Source organism: Dryobates pubescens, chromosome 41 (genome assembly GCF_014839835.1).
Source record: "Dryobates pubescens isolate bDryPub1 chromosome 41, bDryPub1.pri, whole genome shotgun sequence".
NCBI classification, from domain to species: Eukaryota; Metazoa; Chordata; class Aves; order Piciformes; family Picidae; genus Dryobates; species Dryobates pubescens.
Genome location: NC_071652.1, coordinates 658324 through 679293, shown reverse-complemented (window position 1 = coordinate 679293; position 20970 = coordinate 658324). Strand labels below are relative to the sequence as shown.

The following is a 20970-nucleotide window of genomic DNA, read 5'->3' as shown; positions in this document are numbered from 1 at the left end:
CCTCCGCCGTGGCGTCACCGCTCCGTGACATCACCGCGGGGATCGGTCACGTCACGCCCTCTCTCGCTGCGGGCGCCCAGCCCACGCTGGCGGCGCGACCTTACCAACATGGCCGCCCCCCCGCCCCCCCTTTCCCCCGAGGGCCCTTCCCAAGATGTCGGCGTACGGCGGCAGAGCCTCACTTCCGCCCGTGCGGGAAACCCCGCAGCGGATATAGCAGCTCCTACTTCCGGCGGGGCCCCTTTTCGGTCGCGTCTGCCTCCACGCCAACATGCCTGTGAGTACGGTCCCGGCCCCGGGCCGCGGCCCGGCCCGCCGCTCCCGGAGACAGCGAGGCTCTGCGCCGCGCCGCGGCGGGGAGGAGGGTTGGGAGCGGGGGAGCAGCGGTGGGCGAGCCCGGTTGGCGGCTTGGCGGAGCCGTAATCGCCGCCATCTCCGCGGCGGGGGCCCCCAAGATGGCGGTCGGGGAGCTGAGTGCTCACCAGGCTTTCATCCCCGCAGCTGGCGAAGGATTTGCTGCACCCTTCCCCCGAGGAGGAGAAGAGGAAGCACAAGAAGAAGCGGCTGGTGCAGAGCCCCAACTCTTACTTCATGGACGTCAAATGCCCTGGTAGGGCCCTGGGCCGGTCCCGGGAAGGGGTGTGGGGGGGGGGAGCACAACGCGTCCCGGTGTCCCTCCCGCCCCCTCCTCAGCGCTCTCCTTTTTTCCCCCGCAGGTTGTTACAAGATCACGACGGTGTTCAGCCACGCGCAGACCGTGGTGTTGTGCGTGGGCTGCTCGACCGTGCTGTGCCAGCCCACGGGGGGCAAGGCCAGGCTGACAGAAGGTGGGTGAGGGGGCGCGGGACGGGGAGCTGGGGGGGCGGCGGCTTATGGTCTCCCTTTATTCCTTGGGGAGTCTCCGGGGCTGGTCACGGAACCCGAGGTGGTCCAGACGCGAATTTTGTGGGCTGGAAGGCTGAAAGCCGCTGGGTTGTGGGCGGTCTGAGAACGAGGGGGTGGTTAAGGCAGGGTTCGAGCGGCTGGGTTGGGGCTGGCGAGGCGGAGACGCCGGCGGGGAGGGGGAGCGGGGCGGCCGCCGCCGTTTCTAACCGCCCCGATGCTTTCTCTCTCTCCCTCCCTAGGCTGCTCCTTCAGGCGAAAGCAGCATTAGGGAGTGGGGACGGCTGCGACTGCAGACCCCCAGAGCAGGGGCGGCCCCACGGAGCTGCCCGGCCCGCCCCCGGGGGTGGGGGTGGGGGGCTTGCCGCGGATGTCACTTTGGTGCTGTCCCTGCGGCCTCACCCCCAGCGCTGTCAATAAATTTTGGATAAAATACCTACAGATCAGTGTGGTTTAGTGCTGCAGCTGCTGGCTGGGGGGGGGGGGGGGGGGGAGGGGGCTGATTTTTGTCTTCCCCTGGGTACCTGAGCGATGGAGGTGGGCAGGCATCGACCTCTTGAGAGCTGATCCTTTGAGTCAAGCCAGCAGCAAACCCACCCCAGCCTGTGCTTGGGAGGCTTTCAGGTTCTCCACAGGTAGGGATTTAAATCCCAGCCCTTCCCCCAACCCCCTTCAAGCCCTTCCCCAACCCCCTTCAAGCCCAGCCCCCACTCAGCTTTTTGGTGCTTTTGTCGTCGGTTTTTCTTTCTTTTTGATCCTTTTTTTTTCTCCTTACAAAAACCCATTTTAAGTTAAGGGGGGGTTGGCTCAGCGCTGGGCATGGTGTGCAGGACCTCGTCCAGCAGCTGCAGGGCTCGGTGCAGGTGCACCTCGATCCAGCACGGGGTGTGCTTGATGCTCTGCCGCGGGTAGTCCGGGCCCCAGCCCTTGACGAAGCTGAGCCTCAGGATGCACAACCGCCGCAGGTCGTCCACGCCGATGCCTGCCGCCGCCGACAGCCCTGCGGGGAGGGAGGGAGGGGCTTGAGACGGGGGAGGGGGGCGCTCCCCCGTGGCCACCAGGGCCTTCCCCCTCCTCCCCCAGCCCGCTGCCAGGGTTCCCTCCACCTCCCGCTTACTCACCCACCGCCGGGGCGATGCCTCCCACCGAGCCGGGCCCCGGGATGTTGCCGGCGACGGCGGCGGCTTGAGCGGCGGCGGCGGCCTGGGCCGTGGCCGCCTGCTGCTGCATCTGCCGGTGGCACTGCCGCAGGTCAAACACCTGGGGGGGGGGGGGGAGGGCTCTGAGCAGGGGGTTCCCTCCTCGGGGACCCCAATTCAGCGCCGGTCTGTGCAGTGCCTCCAGCCCCGGAGTCCCTGCGGTGACCTCCTGGCCCCCGGCAGCCCTGCGGCTCCCCCAGCCCCGGCGGCCCCCCCGGGGGCAGCCCCACCTTGATGTAGGCTCCGGGGTAGATCTTGTGGACGGCGTCGCCGGGGGCCCTGCCGGCCTGGCGGTCCAGGTAGAAGCTCTGGACGAAGAGGGCGTGGGCGCTGCGGCAGCGCAGCCAAACGTCGCCCTCGCCCCGGCACTGCAGCTGCACCCCGCGGCCGATGTGCAGCCTGCCAGGGAGGGGGTCAGTGCTGCCCCACGGCCCCCCACAGCCCCCCAGTAACACCCCCCTGCTGACGTGCAGCCTGCCAGGGAGGGGGTCAGTGCTGCCCCATGGCCTCACAGCCCCCCACAGCCCCCCAGTAACACCCCCCAGCTGATGTGCAGCCTGCCAGGGAGGGGGTCAGTGCTGCCCCACGACCCCCCACAGCCCCCCAGTAACACCCCCCTGCTGATGTGCAGCCTGCCAGGGAGGGGGTCAGTGCTGCCCCACGGCCCCCCACAGCCCCCCAGTAACACCCCCCAGCTGACGTGCAGCCTGCCAGGGAGGGGGTCAGTGCTGCCCCACAGCCCCCCAGTAACACCCCCCTGCCCATGTGCAGCCTGCCAGGGAGGGGGTCAGTGCTGCCCCATAGCCCCCCACAGCCCCCCAGTAACACCCCCCAGCCGATGTGCAGCCTGCCAGGGAGGGGGTCAGTGCTGCCCCATGGCCCCCCATAGCCCCCCATAGCTCCTCATAGTCCCCATGGCCCCCCACAGCCCCCCAGTAACACCCCCCTGCCGATGTGCAGCCTGCCAGGGAGGGGGTCAGTACTGCCCCACGGCCCCCCATAGCCCCCCAGTAACACCCCCCAGCTGACGTGCAGCCTGCCAGGGATGGGGTCAGTGCTGCCCCACGGCCCCCCACAGCCCCCCAGTAACACCCCCCTGCTGATGTGCAGCCTGCCAGGGATGGGGTCAGTGCTGCCCCATGCCCCCCACAGCCCCCCAGTAACACCCCCCTGCCGATGTGCAGCCTGCCAGGGAGGGGGTCAGTGCTGCCCCACGGCCCCCCAGTAACACCCCCCTGCCCATGTGCAGCCTGCCAGGGAGGGGGTCAGTGCTGCCCCGTGCCCCCTCACAGCCCCCCATAGCTCCTCATAGTCCCCACAGCTCCCCATGGCCCCCCAGTAATGCCCCCCTGCTGATGTGCAGCCTGCCCGGGAGGGGATCAGTGCTGCCCCATAGCCCCCCAGTAACACCCCCCTGCTGACGTGCAGCCTGCCAGGGAGGGGGTCAGTGCTGCCCCATGGCCCCACAGCCCCCCAGTAACACCCCCCAGCCGATGTGCAGCCTGCCAGGGAGGGGGTCAGTGCTGCCCCACGGCCCCCCACAGCCCCCCAGTAACACCCCCCAGCTGATGTGCAGCCTGCCAGGGAGGGGGTCAGTGCTGCCCCACGGCCCCCCACAGCCCCCCAGTAACACCCCCCTGCTGACGTGCAGCCTGCCAGGGAGGGGGTCAGTGCTGCCCCACGGCCCCCCATAGCCCCCCAGTAACACCCCCCGGCCGATGTGCAGCCTGCCAGGGAGGGGGTCAGTGCTGCCCCACGGCCCCCCAGTAACACCCCCCAGCTGATGTGCAGCCTGCCAGGGAGGGGGTCAGTGCTGCCCCATAGCCCCCCACAGCCCCCCAGTAACGCCCCCCTGCTGATGTGCAGCCTGCCAGGGAGGGGGTCAGTGCTGCCCCACGGCCCCCCACAGCCCCCCAGTAACACCCCCCGGCCGATGTGCAGCCTGCCAGGGAGGGGGTCAGTGCTGCCCCATGGCCCCACAGCCCCCCATAGCCCCCCAGTAACACCCCCCTGCTATTGTGCAGCCTGCCCGGGAGGGGGTCAGTCCTGCCCCACGGCCCCATAGCCCCCCACAGCCCCCCAGTAACACCCCCTGGCTGATGTGCAGCCTGCCCGGGAGGGGGTCAGTGCTGCCCTGTGCCCCCTCACTGCCCCCCATAGCTCCTCATAGTCCCCACAGCTCCCCATGGCCCCCCAGTAACACCCCCCTGCCCATGTGCAGCCTTCCCGGGAGGGGGTCAGTGCTGCCCCGTGCCCCCTCACAGCCCCCCATAGCTCCTCATAGTCCCCACAGCTCCCCATGGCCCCCCAGTAATGCCCCCCTGCTGATGTGCAGCCTGCCAGGAAGGGGGTCAGTGCTGCCCCACGGCCCCCCAGTAACACCCCCCTGCCCATGTGCAGCCTTCCCGGGAGGGGGTCAGTGCTGCCCCGTGCCCCCTCACAGCCCCCCATAGCTCCTCATAGTCCCCACAGCTCCCCATGGCCCCCCAGTAACACCCCCTGCCGATGTGCAGCCTGCCAGGGAGGGGGTCAGTGCTGCCCTGTGCCCCCTCACAGCCCCCCATAGCTCCTCATAGTCCCCACAGCTCCCCATGGCCCCCCAGTAACGCCCCCCTGCTGATGTGCAGCCAGCCCAGGGATGGGGTCAGTGCTGCCCCATGGCACCCCCCCAGCACCCCATCACCCCATCCTGCCCAGGGATGGGGTCAGTACTGCCCCATGCCCCCCACAGCCCCCCAGTAACACCCCCTTGCCGATGTGCAGTCTGCCCACAGCCAGCATCAGTGCTGCCCACCCAGCGCCCCCAAGGTCCCCCCATAGCCCCTCTGCTGCTCCATCCTCCTCCAGGTGCCCCCCACATCACCCCCTTCTGACCTGTACCCCCCCTCATATTCCTCCACCTGCCCCCTCCCCCAGCTGCCCCTGTATCACTCCCTTTGCCCTTTCACCCTGTTTGACCCCTGGGCAGCCCCTTCCCCTCCACCCATCCCCTGTACCCCACCTCTGCCCCCCCCATCCCTCCATCCCCCTCCCCCTGTGCTCTCTCCATTCCCCCCCCCCCATGCCCCTCCTCCCCCCATTTGCCCCTTGCCCCCCATCCCCCCCCCCTCCTGCCTCACACCTCCCCCTGGCCCCTTTTCCCCCCTCCCTTCCCCCCACTTCGCCCCTCCCCCCCCGGGGCCCCTCCCCCACCGGGCCCTCTCGCTGGCGCTGGTTCGGTGCACGTTGGAGAGCTGCCCCAGGCAGAACCTGGCCCCCCCCGAGGGGTCCACGTAGCCATCCACGATGACCACCGGGCAGCTGGAGGGCACCTTGAAGGTCTCCCCCACCTGCACATCCATCTCAAAGTAGGCGATGGAGCACCAGAACTCCGGCCCTGGGGGGGCACAGGGGGAAGGGTTCAGAGCACCCAGGGCTCGAGGAGGAGGTGACAATGGGGGGGAGGGGGCGGGAGGGGGGGGGGCACTCACCGGGGTGGGTGGACACTGGCTGCTGGTAGGGCACAGAGTGACGGGGAGGGGGCCCTGGGAGGGGACAGGAATGAGGTCAGGGCTGTGAAGAGGAAGGAATCCTGCAGGTGACCCCCTCCCAGTGCCCCCCCTCCCCCCCCCCCCCAGACCTACAGTAGCGGTTGGGGTGCTGCAGGGGGGGCTGTGAGTGCCTCTGGCTGCTGGGTGGTGCTGGGGGGCTCGGCTGTGGCCCCCCCAAGCTCGCTGTGTAGACTCCTGCCCTGCTCCAGCTCACCGCAGAACCTGGGGTAGGAGAAAGGGTGGCAGGGGTGGGGGTTCCCCCCCGCCCCCCCCCAAGGGTCCCCCCCTGCGCTACGGGGAGCAATCGGTGTCCCCAGTACTCACTGTGGTAGGGGGGCTTGGGGTAGCCATTCTGCGGGGGGGGCTGCGCCGGGGGGGGGCAGGCGACCTGCAGCAGGCCCTGGGCGTGGGGCAGGGGCAGCAGGGAGCCCCCCGGAGCCGCTGGTGGGGGACACGGGGTGGGAGGGGGCTCAGGGGGGGCACCCCCAGACCCTTCCCCAAGGGAACGGGGGGGGGGGGGACACATGCACTCACCTGGGGGTGCCACGGGCAGCGCGGGGCAGAGGCTGGCAGGGCCCTGGGGGGTCTCGGGGAGCTGCAGGGGGGGCAGCTGCTGCTGGTAGCTCTCGGTGGGGGGCAGGCGAGGAGCCCCTGCGCCCCCCTGCTCCCGGCCGGGGGTCAGCTCCATCTGCACACAGTCATGGACAAACTCCTCCTTCACCGCGGGGGGCACCGGGCGGGGGGGGGCCACGCACACCGGAGACCATGGGGGGCACGGGGACCCGCGGCGGGGGGGGGGCGCTGGCTCTGGGGGTGCTCCCAGCCGGCCCCGGGCCGGGGTCTCACCTGGGCTCGGGATGCTCAAACCTGCCGGGGAGCAGACGGGGAGGGGTTAGGGGTGCTGGGGGTGCCGGGGGGGGCTGTCGGGGGGGCTGTCAGCAGGGGGTGTCTGGGGGGCTGTCAGGGGGGGCTGCACCCACCCCGGGCCGGGGTCTGACCTGGGCTCGGGATGCTCAAACCTGCCGGGGAGCAGACAGGGAGGGGTTAGGGGTGCGGGGGGTGTCAGGCAGGGTGTTGTGGGGGGTTGTCGAGGGGGGGCGTGTCAGCGGGGGGTGTCGGGGAAGGTGTAGTCGGGGGGGGGTGTCAGTGGGGGCATTGGGGGGGGGCTGTCAATGGGGGGCTGCACCCACCCCGGGCCGGGGTCTGACCTGGGCTCGGGATGCTCAAACCTGCCGGGGAGCAGACGGGGAGGGGCTAGGGGTGGTGGGGGTGTCGGGGGGGGCTGTCGGGGGGGGGGTGTGTGTCAGTGGGGGCATTAGGGGGGGGCTGTCAATGGGGGGCTGCACCCACCCCGGGCCGGGGTCTGACCTGTGCTCGGGATGCTCAAACCTGCCGGGGAGCAGACGGGGAGGGGTTAGGGGTGCGGGGGGTGTCGGGGGGGTATCAGCGGGGAGGGTGTCGGGGGGGGGGGGGGTGCCCGGGCCGGGGTCTCACCGGCGGGGGCCAGCACGCGCTCGTAGTGGTAGGGGTTGACGCAGACGCTGTCCTGCTTCAGGTGGAAGGCGAAGCGGCAGAACCCCGCGGGCCGCAGCTCGCTCTTGTGCAGGTCCGGCCAGCGCCACAGCCGCGCGTAGATGACGTGCGGGAAGCCCTTCCTGCCGGCCACCTGGGGGGCACCGTGCCACGGGGTGGGGGGTGGGGGGGGTGGGACGAGAGCTCCCGAGGTCCTGCAGGCCGACCCTAACCCCAGCACTGCGCCGGCACCGCCACCGAGCCCCATGGCCCTCAGCACCGCGGCCGCAGGGCTGGGGGAGCCCTCCAGGGATGGAGACTCCACCACCGCCCTGGGGCAGCCTGGACCCGGCCTGGGCAAGCCTCAAGGGGCAGAAATTTTTCCTCATGGCCAAGCTGAACCTCCCCTGGGGCAACCTGAGGCTATCTCCTCTTTTCCCATCACTTTGCCTCTTGGCAGCAGAGCCCAACCCCACCTGGCTCCAGCCTCCTCTCAGGGAGCTGTAGAGACCCAGAAGGTCTCCCCTCAGCCTCCTCTTCTCCCTCAGCTGCTCCTCCCCAGCCCTCTTCTCCAGACCCTTCCCCAGCTTCGTTGTCCTTCCCTGGCCCTGCTCCAGTCCTCAAAGTCCTTCTGGCAGTGAGGAGCCCAACCCTGCCCCCAGGCTTCCAGCTGTGGCCTCCCCAGTGCCCAGCCCAGGGGCACCATCCCTGCCCTGCTCCTGCTGGCCCCAGGGACAAGCTGGGGGTGCAGGGATGCTTCCCCCCCCCCCCCCCCTCCTCCCAGGCTGACCACATCCAGCTGGGATGCTGAACCCCCCCACCCCCACCGGCGCTGTGGCTGGCAGCAGGCCAGGACCAGCCGTAGCGGAGGGGTCCCCCCTTGCACTTCCCCAGCTCCAGACACAACAACTCACCCCCCCCCCCCGCGCTGTCCCCCCAGCCCCGCTGCAAGCTGCCAGACAGTGACTCATCGGGGAGGGGGAACAGAGCCGCGGGGGATGCCAGGGGCGAGGAGGGGATTGCGGGCAGGGGCAGCGCTGCCTGCAGCTGCTCCTGCCTGAACGCCTCTGCCTGGGCGGGGGGTGCACACCTCTGCTTGTCCCTGTCCCTCTGCCCCTTGCCCTGGGGCAGCCGCGGCTGCGGGGGGGGGTGGGCACAAGCTCAGACACTGAAGTCAGCCTGGCCGCAAGCCCAGAGCCACAGGCTCGCCGGGGAGGGGGTTCCCCTGTGCGCCCCTCCCCGATAGGGTTCTCTCCCCCGGGCCCCTTCGAACAAGGATGTCTGGGTCCTGCCGGCTCGGGGAGGGCCGTGGGGGTCTCGGGGGTCACAGGACACCCCAACACCCAGGCTCCCTCGGCTCGAGGGGGGCCGCGGGGAGCCCCGGGGGCTCGCCGGCGCTGGGTACCTGCAGCCTGCCGTCCAAGGTGCGCTGGATCGTGACGCAGTTGCTGGGGTGAGCTCCGCTGGTGGTGACGGCGGCCAGCAGCGCCTCCAGCTCGTCCCTGCGCTCCTTCAGCTTCTTCACCAGGCTCTCGATGGCTCTCTTGGCGAAGGTTTCGTTCTCCCCGCCCTGCCGGTGGCACATCAGGCTGTGCACGATGTTCAGGCAGGCGTCGGTGCCGGCGGGCGCGCCGAGGGCCATGGCGCCGCTCCCCTGCAAGGCAGGCACGGCACGGCCCTGCCTGTCACCCCCGCCGCAGGGGCCCTGCCGTCGCCCGCACGGCTGCCCTGGCACGGGGGGCACCGAGAGGGGAGCGAAGCACCCTGCAGGGTGGTCGGTGCCGGCGAGAGGGGACGCGGCCCCTGCGTGGCACCGTGGATGTGGCAGCCCCCCGATGGCAGGTGGAGGACGTGGGAACGAAGCCTTTCTGTCACCTCGAAGAGGAGGGCAGGTGAAGAGTCACAGGGACGGCTCCCGGTGCCCGCAGCTCCCCGCGGTCCTTGGCGCCCGGACCGCGGCGTCACGGCCGTGGGGACACCGTCAGTGCCACAGCAGCAGCCTGGCACGGTGCGAGGGGGGCTGCGTGCGTGGGAGCCAGGGCGAGGGACACAGGGACACAGGCACTCGTGCTCCGCGGCGCTGCCTGCCCCAGCATCTCCCACTGCTGGCTCCGGGGCCAGACTAAACACAGCCCCAGCCTGGCGCCGCTCCTTAACCCCTCGCTGGCTGCTGGGCTGCTCCTTTCCTGCCTCCCTGCCAGACCCAGCTCCCACCGAGAGCCGCAGGCAGGGCACAGCGCCCGGGGGGGCACACCCCGTGAGCAGCCATTTCCCCTCCCCAAGCCGTGGCTGTGCCCGGGGGGCTCTGGTGGGCGCTGCTGCAGTGGGCTGGGGGTCCTGCTTCCGTGCCGCGGTGGCTGCCAAGGCTGCGGGAGCTGGGGAAAGCCCTGGGCTGGTGGCAGACACAACAACCCCCCTGCCCCGCTCCTTATCTGGGGGATGGGACTCGCGTGTCCTGCCAGGACCCTGCCTGCCCCCCGGCACCCACCCCCTGCATGGGCACAGGGCCATGAGACACCTCCCCTCCCCCCCGGCTCTTGCCCAGCTCCTCCAGCTTGAGATGAACCAAATGCTGTTGGCCTTGGGATGCTGGAGGGGCCCCGTGGAGCCCCCCCCCCCCGCAGCTGAGCACCCCACCAGGGTATGGGGTGCACCCCCTGGGTGCTAATGAAACCTTGAGCACCCATGCTGGGGCTGCCAACACTGCTGCTGGCTCTCTGCCAGCCTGCTCGTCCCCAGAGCCCTGCCTGCCTGGCACACCCTGCCTCAGGGGTCAGTTTTGAGGCCAAAAGAGGTGGAAAATGGCATCAGGGCGAGGAGGAGCTCTGCGGGATCACCCTGGAAGGAGTGTCCAGGGACCACACCGCCAGCCCTGGTTCCCCCCCAGCCCCAGTGGCTGGACCCCAAGGCTGGTGCCAGCTGCTTCAGGGAAGATTCAAAGTGCCAGAGCCATCTCCGTGCCTCCTCCAAAACAGCCCAGGTCTGGTTGGAGGGAAACTGGGATGAATGGGGGTGGAGTGGGTGGGGGGTGGTTAGAAATGGCTTTGCCCTGGCTCCAGCTGCCCCCCGGTGTGCTCCCTGTTGGCACCATGGGCAGAGCAGCCCCCAAAAGGTCCTTCCTGCCCCAGTGCCAGAAGGGCAGAGGAGTCCCAGGTGGGACTCTGGGGTCTTTTGTCCCACGCGGGGCTGTGGCTGGGGGCTTCTTACCAACCTGTTAGGGCAGCGTGGGGCTGGCACTGAGCTCTCCCCTTCTCACCCCACAGAAACCCCTCACTGGTGAGCCCCAAATCCGGAGACAGCCCTGGCCCCCCCGGCTCAGAAGGGGGATGCGCAGCATGGGCTGGGGACACCCAGTTGCCGGACACAGTCTCCGGTTTAATCTCCTCGGCTCCAGGGGCCACTAACTTTGCTCCCAGATAATCCCAAGGGCGGGGACAAAGGGACCGAGGGGTGCCTGGGTGGGGACTCCGCTGCTGCCCGCTGCCAGCCCAGCTGCTGCCCCCATGGCGGGGACGGGAGGGCGCTCCACAAACTTGACCCTTGGCTCACGGTGGGCAGCCGAGGGGCTCGGGGAGGGACGCGGGAGGGATGTCCTGGAAACGCTAGTGCCAGCGGACAGTCCCCAGCGCATCTCCGGTCCTGGGGCTTCGTGGGGCAGGAGCAAACCTCCGCCCTCGGGCTGCCTACAGGGAAACGCTGCTGCGCTCCTCTTCGGGGCAGCGCTGGAGCGGGGTTTGGGGCTGCCGGTAGGAGGAAAGCGGGGAGAGGGTCTGCCGGGGCGGGTTGGGGTCCCTGTACTCCCTGCCCGGCTCTGGCCCATCCCTGCCCCCGCTTTAACGGGGAACGGTACGCTGAGAGCCAGGGGCCGCGGGCAGTGAAGGCAGAGAGGGGCGAGAGGCTGAGTACAGGGAGGAGGCACACAAGTGGGGACAGCAGAGAGGGGACACGAGTGGGGACAGCAGAGAGGCGAGGGGCTGGGTGCAGGGCTCCGAAAGGGGGACACGAGTGGGGTACGTGGGGAGCATGCACCGGGGCCGGGCTGGCCACTCACCTCCGCCGCCCCGCGGCTCACTCGGGGCCCGGCTGCCGCCGCATCTCCCCGGCTGCCCGCAGCGCTGCCGTCCCCGCCCGCTCCCGCCGCCGCCGCCCGCCCGCTCCCAGCGCCGCCACTTGCTCACTACAATAACAAAAGGCGAACCCGGAGCGCGTGAGACGCTGGCGCGCCGCAGCCAATAGCAGGCAGCGGCACAAGCCGCCGTCGCTCCGCCAACCAATCGGAGCCGCGCTTTCACAGGGGAGGCGGGGCGCCGGTCTGCGCCCAGACGGATCCATCCCTGTGGCGCCCGCCCGAGCCGGGGGCCGAGCCGCGGCCGCTTCCCGCCCCGTGGGACCTCACTTTCCCCGAAAAATACTCCTTCCCCCCACCCCGATCCTCTTTTCCCCCCTCCAATATCCTCTTTTCACCCCTCCGAGGACCTTCCAGCGCCGCTGCTCCGGGAAAGAGTCAGGAGCTGGTGGCGGGGACGGGGCTGCAGGCTCTGCACCCTCAGCCTTGCTAGGGGGCAATGCCCCGAAAATGCAGATTCTGAGGTTAAAACCCAACAAAGCACGCGGAGCCCAGCTCGGGTTTATCGTCGTTTCTCCTTTGTTACAACAAACCAGAAATACAAGATTCCATTGAAACTGGAACAGTCACAGAATGGTTGAACTTAAAAAAAAACCAGGAGGAGGAGGGGGGTGGGGAGGAGGCCGGAGGCGACCTGGCAGCGGGGAGGGGGCTGCAGGCTCTGCCCCATGGGACAGGGGTTTGGTGACAGCGACAGGAAACGATGAGCTCTGGACCCCGTGCTGGGTGAAAAGGACACAGCTGCAGCAGGCTGTCGGCGCCGTGGCTCTAGCTGCAGGCTCCTGCTTGCTTTAAATAAACACCTCCCCTGCAGCACACAAACCACTGGGGCCCTCTGCTCCGAGCAAGGCTAAGGGAAGCCAAACTTTATCTAACAACAACGAAAATAACTCAAAACAAACGAAAAACAATAAACCAAACCAAACCAAACCAAACAAGCCCCCAGCAAGCTGTAAGAGCTTGGCCTGAACGCTGGCCCCCAGCAGAGGAGGATTGCTTGGGTGGGAGACGGAAGGTTCGGCGCACACAAGGTGCTTTGGGCGTCCGGAGCGACACCGGAACCCGGCCGGGTTGGCTGGGAGGCTTTTGGCCTCAGGATAGGTTACAGAGAAGCCCAGGTGGGAGCTCGACCCCGCTGGTGACACTTGGGGACTCACCTGGGGATAAAGCTGACCCCCACCCCAAACACCCCCCCCCTCCCCCCCAAGCAGGAGAGGCACAGAGCTGGGCGATCCCAGCACCAAGGAGCACTTTGCTGGAGGCAGAGGTCAGGGTCACCGCAGTGGCTTTGTCACCTGGGAGCACGTGAAGGGGGGGAACAAAACAATGCTATAAAAAAAAGAACAATCCAAAAAAGGGTTTCTGAGGACAGGAGAGTATCAAAACTCGGGAGGAACAGACTACAGGCCGGGTGTGGTAGGCCAGGGCCGTGCCCGGTCCCTGCGGGTCCCTCTGGGGGCTGCGTTTGTGGCTTCTGGGCAGCGCTGCCACACCCTCGGCTCAGCAGCAAGTCTCTGGCGCCTCCAGCCTCAGTCGTTGCTCTCTGGGTCTGTCTGAGCCATGTAAGCATCCAGCTCGGCGTCCAGGTGCCCTTTGGTCTTGGACATGTAGGCATCCAGCTGGTTGTCCAGCTGCTCCTTGGTCAGGGCAGGCCGTGCCGAGCCCCTGCCTCTGCCCCGGCCTCTGCCGCGCCCTCCGAAGCCTCGGCCCCGGCCGGCCATGCCGCGCCCTTGGGGAGACAAGAGGGGGTTAGGGGCGCCAGGCCGAGGGGGTTAGGGGCACCAGGCCCTGCTGGGGGTGCTGCAGCTGGCACAGCCTGGCTGGCACAGCAGATGTGGGCAGCACCTCCACCAGGCAGCCCTGGAGCAGCTCCTCGGGTTGATGTTTGATCCACAGCCAAGGGCTACTCACTGCTCCAGCTTCCATCTCCCTGCTCCTCTTCCCACTCCTCCCCCTTGTATCCCCCCCCTGCACCCCTCTGGCTCACCCCCACCCGTGACAGGCAGAGCTTCTGACCTGCAACTCTGACCTGCAAGTGCCCAGCCTGGAGAACAGGTGGCCGAGGGGAGACCTTCTGGCTCTCGACAGCTCCCTGAAAGGAGGCTGGAGCCAGGTGGGGTTGGGCTCTTCTCCCAAGGAACAAGGGCCAGGAGAAGGAAGTGGCCTCAAGTTGTTCCAAGGGAGGCTTAGGTTGGCCATGAGGAACAATTTCTGCACCTGGAGGGCTGTCCAGGCCTGGCCCAGGCTGGACAGGGTAGTGGTGGAGTCCCCATGCCTGGAGGGGTTTCCAAGCCCTGGAGCAGTGGTGCTGAGGGCCCTGGGTCGCTGCTGGCCGTGGCTGCAGCAGGTTCAGAGCTGGACTCGACTCTGAAGGTTTTTCCAACCCAAACAGTTCCAGGACCCCGTGGCAACTTTTCCTGCTCCAAGGGCTTCAGACTGCTGTGAGCTCCTGAGCCTGCTTCAGGAGTCAGCTCCCCAGGAGCCCTCTGAGCTCCTGTCCCTCAGGCCATGGCACAGAACTGAAGCCCAAGCAGCTGCAAGACAGCAGAGCCCTCTGGCTGATGTTCTGCCCAAACATCTGGCTGAAACACTGACCCCCACCCAACAGCTGTCTCCTGCATTTCCTCTCACCCACCACTGCTGCTGTGGTGGAAAACAGAGTTCCTGGAGCCAGGACTTGAGTCACTTCCAGGCCTGGAATCTCTGGGCCCTTTCCAGGCTTTGGGCTCTCTCCTCTGGCCACTTTAGCTCCCTGCTCCTTGCTTTAGAGCCCAACCTGCTGGAGCGGGGCCAGAGGAGGCCACAGCAATGCTGGCAAGGCTGGAAGCCCTCTGCTGTGAGGCCAGGCTGGAGAGCTGGGGGGAGTTCAGCCTGGAGGAGAGAGAAGGCAGATGCTCTGAGCAGCCTGCTCTGGCTGGGAACGTCCCTGGGGCCTGCAGGGATTGTCTTGCACAGGAGGAACCAAGGCTCACTCCTTACTCTGTGCCCCTCCTGAAGCCCACTGACACTAACCTCTGCCTCCAAGCCCTCCACGCCCCATGGCTCCTCTGCCCAGGCCACCTCTTCCAGGGCCACCACGTCCTCGGAGGCCACCTCTCCTCAGGCCCATCCTCGGGGACAAGCCTCGGCCGCCGCGCAGCAGGCTCTGACCTTCAGCACAGGGGGGAAGGGAATGCACCAGAATCAGTTCCCAGCCCCAGGACGCTGCCAAAGCAAGCACCGGGCCGGGGCACTGACCTCTGAGCGGGAGTCCTCCTCTCAGCAGAGCTCTGGCCCCCCGGGCTCCACGCATGGCTCCTCGGGGCAGGCCTCTCTGCCCCATGGGCAGGCCCCTGCCCCCCATGGCTCCACGGACCAGGGCCCCCGCGGGCCGGCCCAGCCGGGCCTGGATGTTGCTCTTCCCGAGGCGCTGCTTCAAGCTCTTCTGGAAGGAAGGGGTTGAGAGAGCAGAGAGTCATGCAGCCATCTGGGCTCTGCAAGGCCGCTGCCACCACCCAGCACATCCAAGCTCCTGCCTCGGCGCTCTCCCCAGAGGCCCCTGGGCGCTCTGCAGGACACAGCTGTGAAGGTGGCACAGGGGCCAGAGAGCTCTCCTGGCACTGCCTGCACAGGCAGCTGGCAGCTTTGGGAGCTGCTTCTCCAGCCTCAGCTCAGGCCCAAACCGAAGCAGGCAGCTCCCTCATGCCCTGTGCTGGAAGGTGCCAGGCCAAGCAAAGCCAGCACTGCCCCTGTCATGGCACCAAGCCTCACCCACCCCCTCCTGAGCCACCTTTCCTCTTCACCTACCCTCCCCCCTCCTCACCTATCCCTGCAGAGCAGGCAACAGCTGTGTGGCCCCCAGGCCATCATCATTCCCAGTGGCCTCCTGCCCCATCCCAGCAGATCACAACAGCCAGGGAAAGCAGCAGCCTGCCAGAGCCACTGCAGGGGTGGCTGCACTGCTGCTGCAGCTGATCCCCAGCTGCATGCCAGCATCATGAGCACACAGTAGGCCCAGGCTGGTGCCCACAGAGCAGCTTCTGCAGGCAAAGAGGCAGCAGCAGCCATAAAGGCTGCACTTGTGGTTCCAAGGGCTGAAGGCCTCCCTTGTCTGCAGGCTCCAAGCCTGTGGACAGCTGAGTTGGCTCCTCTAGAATCAGACTCTGCTGCAGACCTACAGCTCAGATCATCACTCACTCAGCAGCCACAAGCACTGCAGCCTCTCCTCTCCCTGGCAGAAAGGAGAAGGCACCTTCCAGATCCAGATGGTTCTCACTTGCCAGGAGGGCTCAGACAGTGACAGCAGCCTGGTCTGCTCCAGCCTCTGAGGAGCTACAGCTGGGCAGGGGAAATGTTTTTGTGTTAGCAACAGGGCAGGGTGAGGCCTGCCCTGAAACCCAGAAACAACTTCCAGAGCAACCTGCAACCTTCCAAGAGCAACTCCACACAGAGCAGACTTCCAAACGCCCTCCAAGGCCCTTCCATGGAGCACTCCATGCCAGCAGCCCCTGGTACCGCACCAGCAGACAGCACAAAGCCAAACCAGTCCAAGAGCCAGGCCAAGGCTGCTTCCTCCCTGCTCCTGTGGCACCTCCAACTCAGCAAGCAAAGCTCCCTGCTCCCAGTGCAGCTTCCCTCACCACCTGTCCAAATCCTAACTACTCTGTTTTCAGGCAGCAGATAATTCAGCCCTGTTTGCAGAGCTTGTGTTTGCCAGCTCTGCAGGGCCCAGCTGGCACCACAGCCCCAAGAGCTCCTCAAGAGCTGCTGCATTCCTGTCTTGGGGCAGGTTTAAACATTCCAGAGATGTGGAGAACAGCTCAGCTAGGAAGCTTCCAGGGCCTTCTCCCCATCTGGTGTGATCCTGGGGAGGGGGGTGCTGCCACCCCCCCCCCCCCAGCTCTTGGTTTTGACCCCATGCCACCAGCCACACAGCCAGAACTTGAGAAGGCCTCCTGCAAGCCCAGAGTCACAGAGGAGCAGCTGAAATGCTGCAGAGAAACCAACCCCAAGCATGGCTGCTGAGGTCTGCTGCCCTCTCACAGGGACACCTCACAGCCCTCAGGGCTGCAGTGTGAGCAGCAAAGACTTCTGTAAGGAGGATGCAGAGAAACCAACCCCAAGCGTGGCTGCTGAGGTCTGCTGCCCTCTCACAGGGACACCTCACAGCCCTCAGGGCTGCAGGGTGAGCAGCAAAGACTTCTGTCAGGAGGATGCAGAGAAACCAACCCCAAGCATGGCTGCTGAGGTCTGCTGCCCTCTCACAGCCCTCAGGGCTGCAGGGTGAGCAGCAAAGACTTCTGTCAGGAGGATGCAGAGAAACCAACCCCAAGCATGGCAGCTGAGGTCTGCTGCCCTCTCACAGGGACACCTCACAGCCCTCAGGGCTGCAGTGTGAGCAGCAAAGACTTCTGTCAGGAGAATGCAGCAGAGGCCCTGAGCCTTGGCCTGAATTCCAGTGAAACAATGCATCTGTTCCTCCTGCTCCTTGCAGCCAGAGGCTGCCAGGGGAGCGCAGCAAGGGAGGGAGGAGCTGGGGATGGGACCAACCAGATCCAGGCACTGGAGACAGGGAGCAGGTCCACAGGAGGCCATGAAGACGATCCAAGGGCTGGATCCTCAGAGGGCTTCTCCAACCCCAGAGCTCTGTGCTTCTCTATCCTGAGGAGCCCCCGGGGGGTGGGGGGTGGGGGGTCCAGCCCCCCTGGCTCGGCGCTCGCCACGCTCTCACCTGCTTGAGCTTGAGAGCAGCCTGCACAGAAGGTCTGTTCTCCATCTGCTGGGCCAGTCTTCTGTTTCTGGCACTGGCCAGCTGCTGCTGCTGCTGCATGGTGGCTCGAATGTTGACTGGCATCGGCTGTTTGTTCTTCAGCATGTTAGTGAAGCTTCAAGGTCGAATAAAATGGGGGTTTCAGTACAGCTTTTATTACACATTACCGGCATTTCACCATCTCAAGACTGGATCTCCAGATCCCAGGAACCTTAATGCAAGCAGTGGCACTTAGGGCAGGCTCCTAATGGGGGGGATCACTCCTCCTTTTCCACCAGTGTGCAAGAACTGGAAACTCAGAAATGGTGCTTGGGGTTAATTCAATTCAGGAATGACCACAAAAAAGGAAACAACAAACCAAAGCTTCAGGGCTCACTGAGGAATGGCAGGAGGGGGATGGAAAACGAGCAGCAAGCAGAGATGGTGGTGAGAGGTGGCAGAGGGCATCACAGAGAGGAAAGAAGCAACCTGAAATCTGCCTGCAAAAGTCCAATGAGCCCCAAACACCTGAGGGAAATAAAGGGTTGAGAGTTCCATGCCCAGGAGGAAGCTGTCTAGGAGGGACTGCCCTGGGAGCAGGCCAGCCTGCCTCTGGTGCACCACAGGCCTGGTGCCTAAGGAATGCCACCACCAAACTCCTGACATGCTTCACCTGCCAACTCCTTTGGTGCAGAGAGAATCTTCTGTCCAACAGCTACAGAGGAGCAGAAGATCCAGCACCATGTCAAACCCACTCAGCAGAGCCCCATCGGCTTCCTGCTGTGCCCTGGGAGCTACACAAACTGCAGTGGTCTCGCCAGAGTGAGAGAGGCCAGTGTGGGGTTCACCCTGAGCACCAACAGCTTCAGGCTGCATCTGGGAGGAGAGGAGGCTGGGGGGAGACCTCCTGACTCTCTGCAACTCCCTGAAAGGAGGCTGAAGCCAGGTGGGTTTGGGATCTTCTCCCAAGGTACAGGAGAAGGAAACAGCCTCAACTAGCCCCAGGGGAGGTTTAGGTTGGCCACGAGGAACAATTTCTGCCCTTTGAGGGTTTCCAAGGCCTGGCCCAGGCTGCCCAGAGAAGTCTCCATCCCTGGAGAGGTTTCCAAGCTGTGGAGATGTGGTGCTGAGGGCCATGGGTTGGTGGTGCCCATGGCCATGGGGTGGTGGTGCCCTGGCAGTGCTGGGGTTAAGGGTTGGACTCCATGATCTTAAAGGTCTTTTCCAACCAAAGCAATTCCATGACTCACTGCAGCCCTGGCTGGAGCAGACTCTGCTCCCCTCATCCCTGTTCCAACGATCCCAACTCAGCTAACCCAGGAGTGGTTAGTAAGGAAGTGGGACACAAGCACAGCATCACCACCGCCAGCAGCACAGGAGGACAGAGAACACTCATCCAGGAGGGACACAGAGAAAAGGGAGGACAGAGAGATGGGTATGAAGCAAAGCATTTGCCTCTTACAAGGCCCACAACATCGTTACAGGGCCTTTGGGCTCGTCTGAGGGCCTGCTGCCTGCCTCTTACAGGCCAGACCACAGTGCCCCTGGGTCTGCCTCGGACGAAGCAGCAGAGCCGCCGCAGCCCGGGAACGCGCGGCCGGCCCCGCGGCCCCGGCACAACGTGTGCAAGAGACAGGGAGGGTGTCAGGTTTCTGGCTCGCTCGCTCGCTCTCTCTCTCTCTCGGCATACCACAGCCCACCACATTTACGTGTCCGGTGGTTCAGCGTTAACTGCCGGGGAGAAAGCTCCCCCCACATCTTTTGTGCCCTTTTAACCTGCGGCACCACGTTGGCCTGCGGTTTAAGGCAGAGGTGCGTGGCCACCTGCTCGCTTTAGCGAGGTTAAAAGAGGGCAGAAAACCACGCTGGGTTTTGTCTTTTAAGACACCAAGAGAGGGCTAATTAAAGTGGAAAAAAAATATATAACAATAAAAAAAAATAAAAATATATATTCTTATGAGCTCTGAAGCTGCTGTTGGGCTTCCTCACCGCTCGTTCAGAGACATCTTGGTGGTGCTCTTTAGCACAACCTTCGGTGCTGACTGTGCAGCCATCTTCAGATCAAGAGAATCTGCAAGAGACACACACACAAAAAAAGCACATTTCACCAAGTGCACCCAGGCCTCCCTCAGCTGAAGGCTAAAATCCTCCATCCTGGCTCCTTTGGTGGAAGGGATCAAGGAAGAGGGCAGCTCACAGCTCGTTTGGGTCCTGCCTATTTCCCAGCCGCCGCCAGGATACAGCAGCACCAAAGCAGCAAGCTGTGGCCAGTTGGATGTGAGGAAGAAGCTCTTCTCCAGGAGGGTGGTGAGACACTGGCACAGGTTGCCCAGGGAGGTGGTGGAAGCCTCGTCCCTGGAGTTGTTAAGGCCAGGCTGGAGGTGGCTCTGAGCAACCTGCTCTGGTGTGAGGTGTCCCTGCCCATGGCAGGGGGGTTGGAACTGGCTGACCCTCGAGGTCCCTTCCAACCCTGACAATTCTCTGATGCTAAATCATCCTTCAGTCTTTCTGGACCCTGATCCAGTGTGAGGTGTCCCTGCCCATGGCAGGGGGGTTGGAACTGGCTGACCCTCGAGGTCCCTTCCAGCCCTAACAATTCTCCGCTTCCAAATCATCCTTCAGTCTTTCTATCGAGTGAAAAAACCCCCACCGTGGCCAGCAAAGCCACACCAGCAGCCAAGAGAAGACCCAAACGTCCTGTTGGGGAGCATCTAAACGCCACTGCCACATCGCCCCCCATCAGCAAGAGGGGAGCCCACGGTCTGTTTTAAGCAGACCCAGCGAGAGAATGCCAAGGCGACTTTACACAAGCCCCCGACCCCGAAAAACATCAAAGGTCCACCCTCCCCTCGGGGCTATCCCCACCGGGGCTCCAGGAGCAGCCTACAGCAAGCTGCTGCTGCTGCTCGCCCCCCGCGGCCTCGCTGCCCAGCTCGGCGCCGGCCGCACCGCCCGCAGGGGGATTTAAACCCAGCAGCCGGCAAGCGACGAACGCGACCCTAAGGCGCTAAGCCCAACCCCGGCGCCCCCCCAGGATCCATCCCTCTCGTGTCCGTGTCCGATTCCGACGCTGAGGTGACCGCCGGGAAGCGCTGACGGCTCCGAACGCCTTCAACTGAATGCTTCCTTCACGGCCATCGAGGCAGAGAAGAGCCTGAGCCAACAGGCAGCCGCACGCCCCCTCTCCTCCCCCTCCTTTTTTATTTTTAGCATTAAAAATGCTTTTAAAACCATCTTCCACCCCCACCCCCAGCAACAGCCACGAAGCGACCCCCAGCTCCGCAGCCCTACCAGGCCGGGGACGAGCAGGGAGATGAGGCCTGGCCGGGGGGCGTCGAGCCAGCCCAAGATCTATGGAGGGGAAGGAAACCCGCCCCACCCCGGCACGGCCAAATACCGCACGCCCCCATCCCCAAAAGGCCTAATACCGACCCCTACGGCCACCCGAGTCGCCCCCCGCGGCCTCCGGGAAGGCTTTGCCCGGCCGCCCTCTCACCGCGCCTCCCAACCGCGGCTAAGCGGCTTAACTCACCGAAGCAGACGGTCGCCAGATCTCCGGTGGGGCGGGCTGGCGGCTGAGCGCGGGGTACGGGGCTGTCTCCGGCGCCCTCCGCCCGCTCCCGCCGCGCTGAAACGGCCGCGACAAAATGGCGGCGGCGGCGGCAGCGCCCACGGACTCCCTCCCTCCTCCCACCGCCCGCGCCGTGCAGGCCAAAATGGCGGCGGCCCCGCTCCGGCGCAGAGCTCCGCGAGGCACCGCGCCCCCTGGCATTGGGCGGCGCAGCCGTCGCTCAGACGCCGCCCCTCGCCCATTGGTGGGCAGGGCCGGGCTGGGCGGGCCTCGGGGCGGTGGGTCCGCAGGCGGGCGGTGACACCGCGCCCGCTGCGGCTTGGCCGGGGGCCAGCGGGAGCCGGTCGCCGGTTTTCGCTTCGCGATTAGGAGCGGGCGGGCGCGCGCCTGAGTCTCGCTGCGGGGCACGATCCCGCAAGGGA

The 20970-nt window shown here is 66.0% G+C and overlaps 3 protein-coding genes across 6 annotated transcripts; 1 reads left to right on the top strand and 2 right to left on the bottom strand.

Moving 5' to 3' along the window:
* The first annotated feature begins 150 nt into the window (after positions 1-150).
* Positions 151-1232, top strand: RPS27 (ribosomal protein S27). The gene is made up of 4 exons (XM_054177571.1): positions 151-277; positions 502-610; positions 717-827; positions 1125-1232. The coding sequence occupies exons 1-4, from the start codon at positions 272-274 to the stop codon at positions 1151-1153; spliced, it is 255 nt and encodes an 84-aa protein (XP_054033546.1). The 5' UTR covers positions 151-271; the 3' UTR covers positions 1154-1232.
* Positions 1233-1673: 441 nt separating this feature from the next.
* On the bottom strand, positions 1674-11270 carry LOC128899195 (mothers against decapentaplegic homolog 4-like). The gene is made up of 11 exons (XM_054177545.1): positions 11175-11270; positions 8529-8777; positions 7103-7277; positions 6146-6364; positions 5936-6052; positions 5705-5833; positions 5552-5605; positions 5274-5457; positions 2312-2480; positions 2004-2142; positions 1674-1882 (listed from the first exon to the last, which is right to left on the bottom strand). Exons 2-11 carry the CDS (start codon positions 8763-8765, stop codon positions 1674-1676), a joined length of 1632 nt encoding a protein of 543 aa, XP_054033520.1. The 5' UTR covers positions 8766-8777; positions 11175-11270.
* A 1345-nt stretch (positions 11271-12615) lies between these two features.
* Positions 12616-20675, bottom strand: CHTOP (chromatin target of PRMT1). 4 transcript variants are annotated; one of them, XM_054177568.1, is made up of 6 exons: positions 20510-20673; positions 18967-19048; positions 16960-17113; positions 14487-14673; positions 14262-14399; positions 12616-12978 (listed from the first exon to the last, which is right to left on the bottom strand). In XM_054177568.1, the coding sequence occupies exons 2-6, from the start codon at positions 19029-19031 to the stop codon at positions 12779-12781; spliced, it is 744 nt and encodes a 247-aa protein (XP_054033543.1). In that variant the 5' UTR covers positions 19032-19048; positions 20510-20673; the 3' UTR covers positions 12616-12778. The 4 variants fall into 4 exon arrangements, 3 of the variants coding, with proteins under 3 accessions (XP_054033543.1, XP_054033544.1, XP_054033545.1); XM_054177569.1 differs by having other exon boundaries at positions 14487-14670; XM_054177570.1 differs by lacking the exon at positions 20510-20673 and having other exon boundaries at positions 16960-17209.
* Positions 20676-20970: the final 295 nt, after the last annotated feature.

Coding starts and splice junctions, on each gene's coding strand:
- RPS27 (XM_054177571.1), top strand. Junction 611..716: donor CATGGACGTCAAATGCCCTG/GTAGGGCCCTGG, acceptor TTTCCCCCGCAG/GTTGTTACAAGATCACGACG. Junction 828..1,124: donor CAAGGCCAGGCTGACAGAAG/GTGGGTGAGGGG, acceptor CTCCCTCCCTAG/GCTGCTCCTTCAGGCGAAAG.
- LOC128899195 (XM_054177545.1), bottom strand. CDS start 8,765: ATGGCCCTCGGCGCGCCCGCCGGCACCGACGCCTGCCTGAACATCGTG. Junction 5,458..5,551: donor GCCAGTGTCCACCCACCCCG/GTGAGTGCCCCC, acceptor GTGCCCCCCCAG/GGCCGGAGTTCTGGTGCTCC. Junction 1,883..2,003: donor AGGCATCGCCCCGGCGGTGG/GTGAGTAAGCGG, acceptor CCCTCCCCGCAG/GGCTGTCGGCGGCGGCAGGC.
- CHTOP (XM_054177568.1), bottom strand. CDS start 19,031: ATGGCTGCACAGTCAGCACCGAAGGTTGTGCTAAAGAGCACCACCAAG. Junction 14,674..16,959: donor CTGCTCTCAAGCTCAAGCAG/GTGAGAGCGTGG, acceptor CCTTCCTTCCAG/AAGAGCTTGAAGCAGCGCCT. Junction 12,979..14,261: donor TGGAGGGCTTGGAGGCAGAG/GTTAGTGTCAGT, acceptor TGTCTCCCCAAG/GGCGCGGCATGGCCGGCCGG.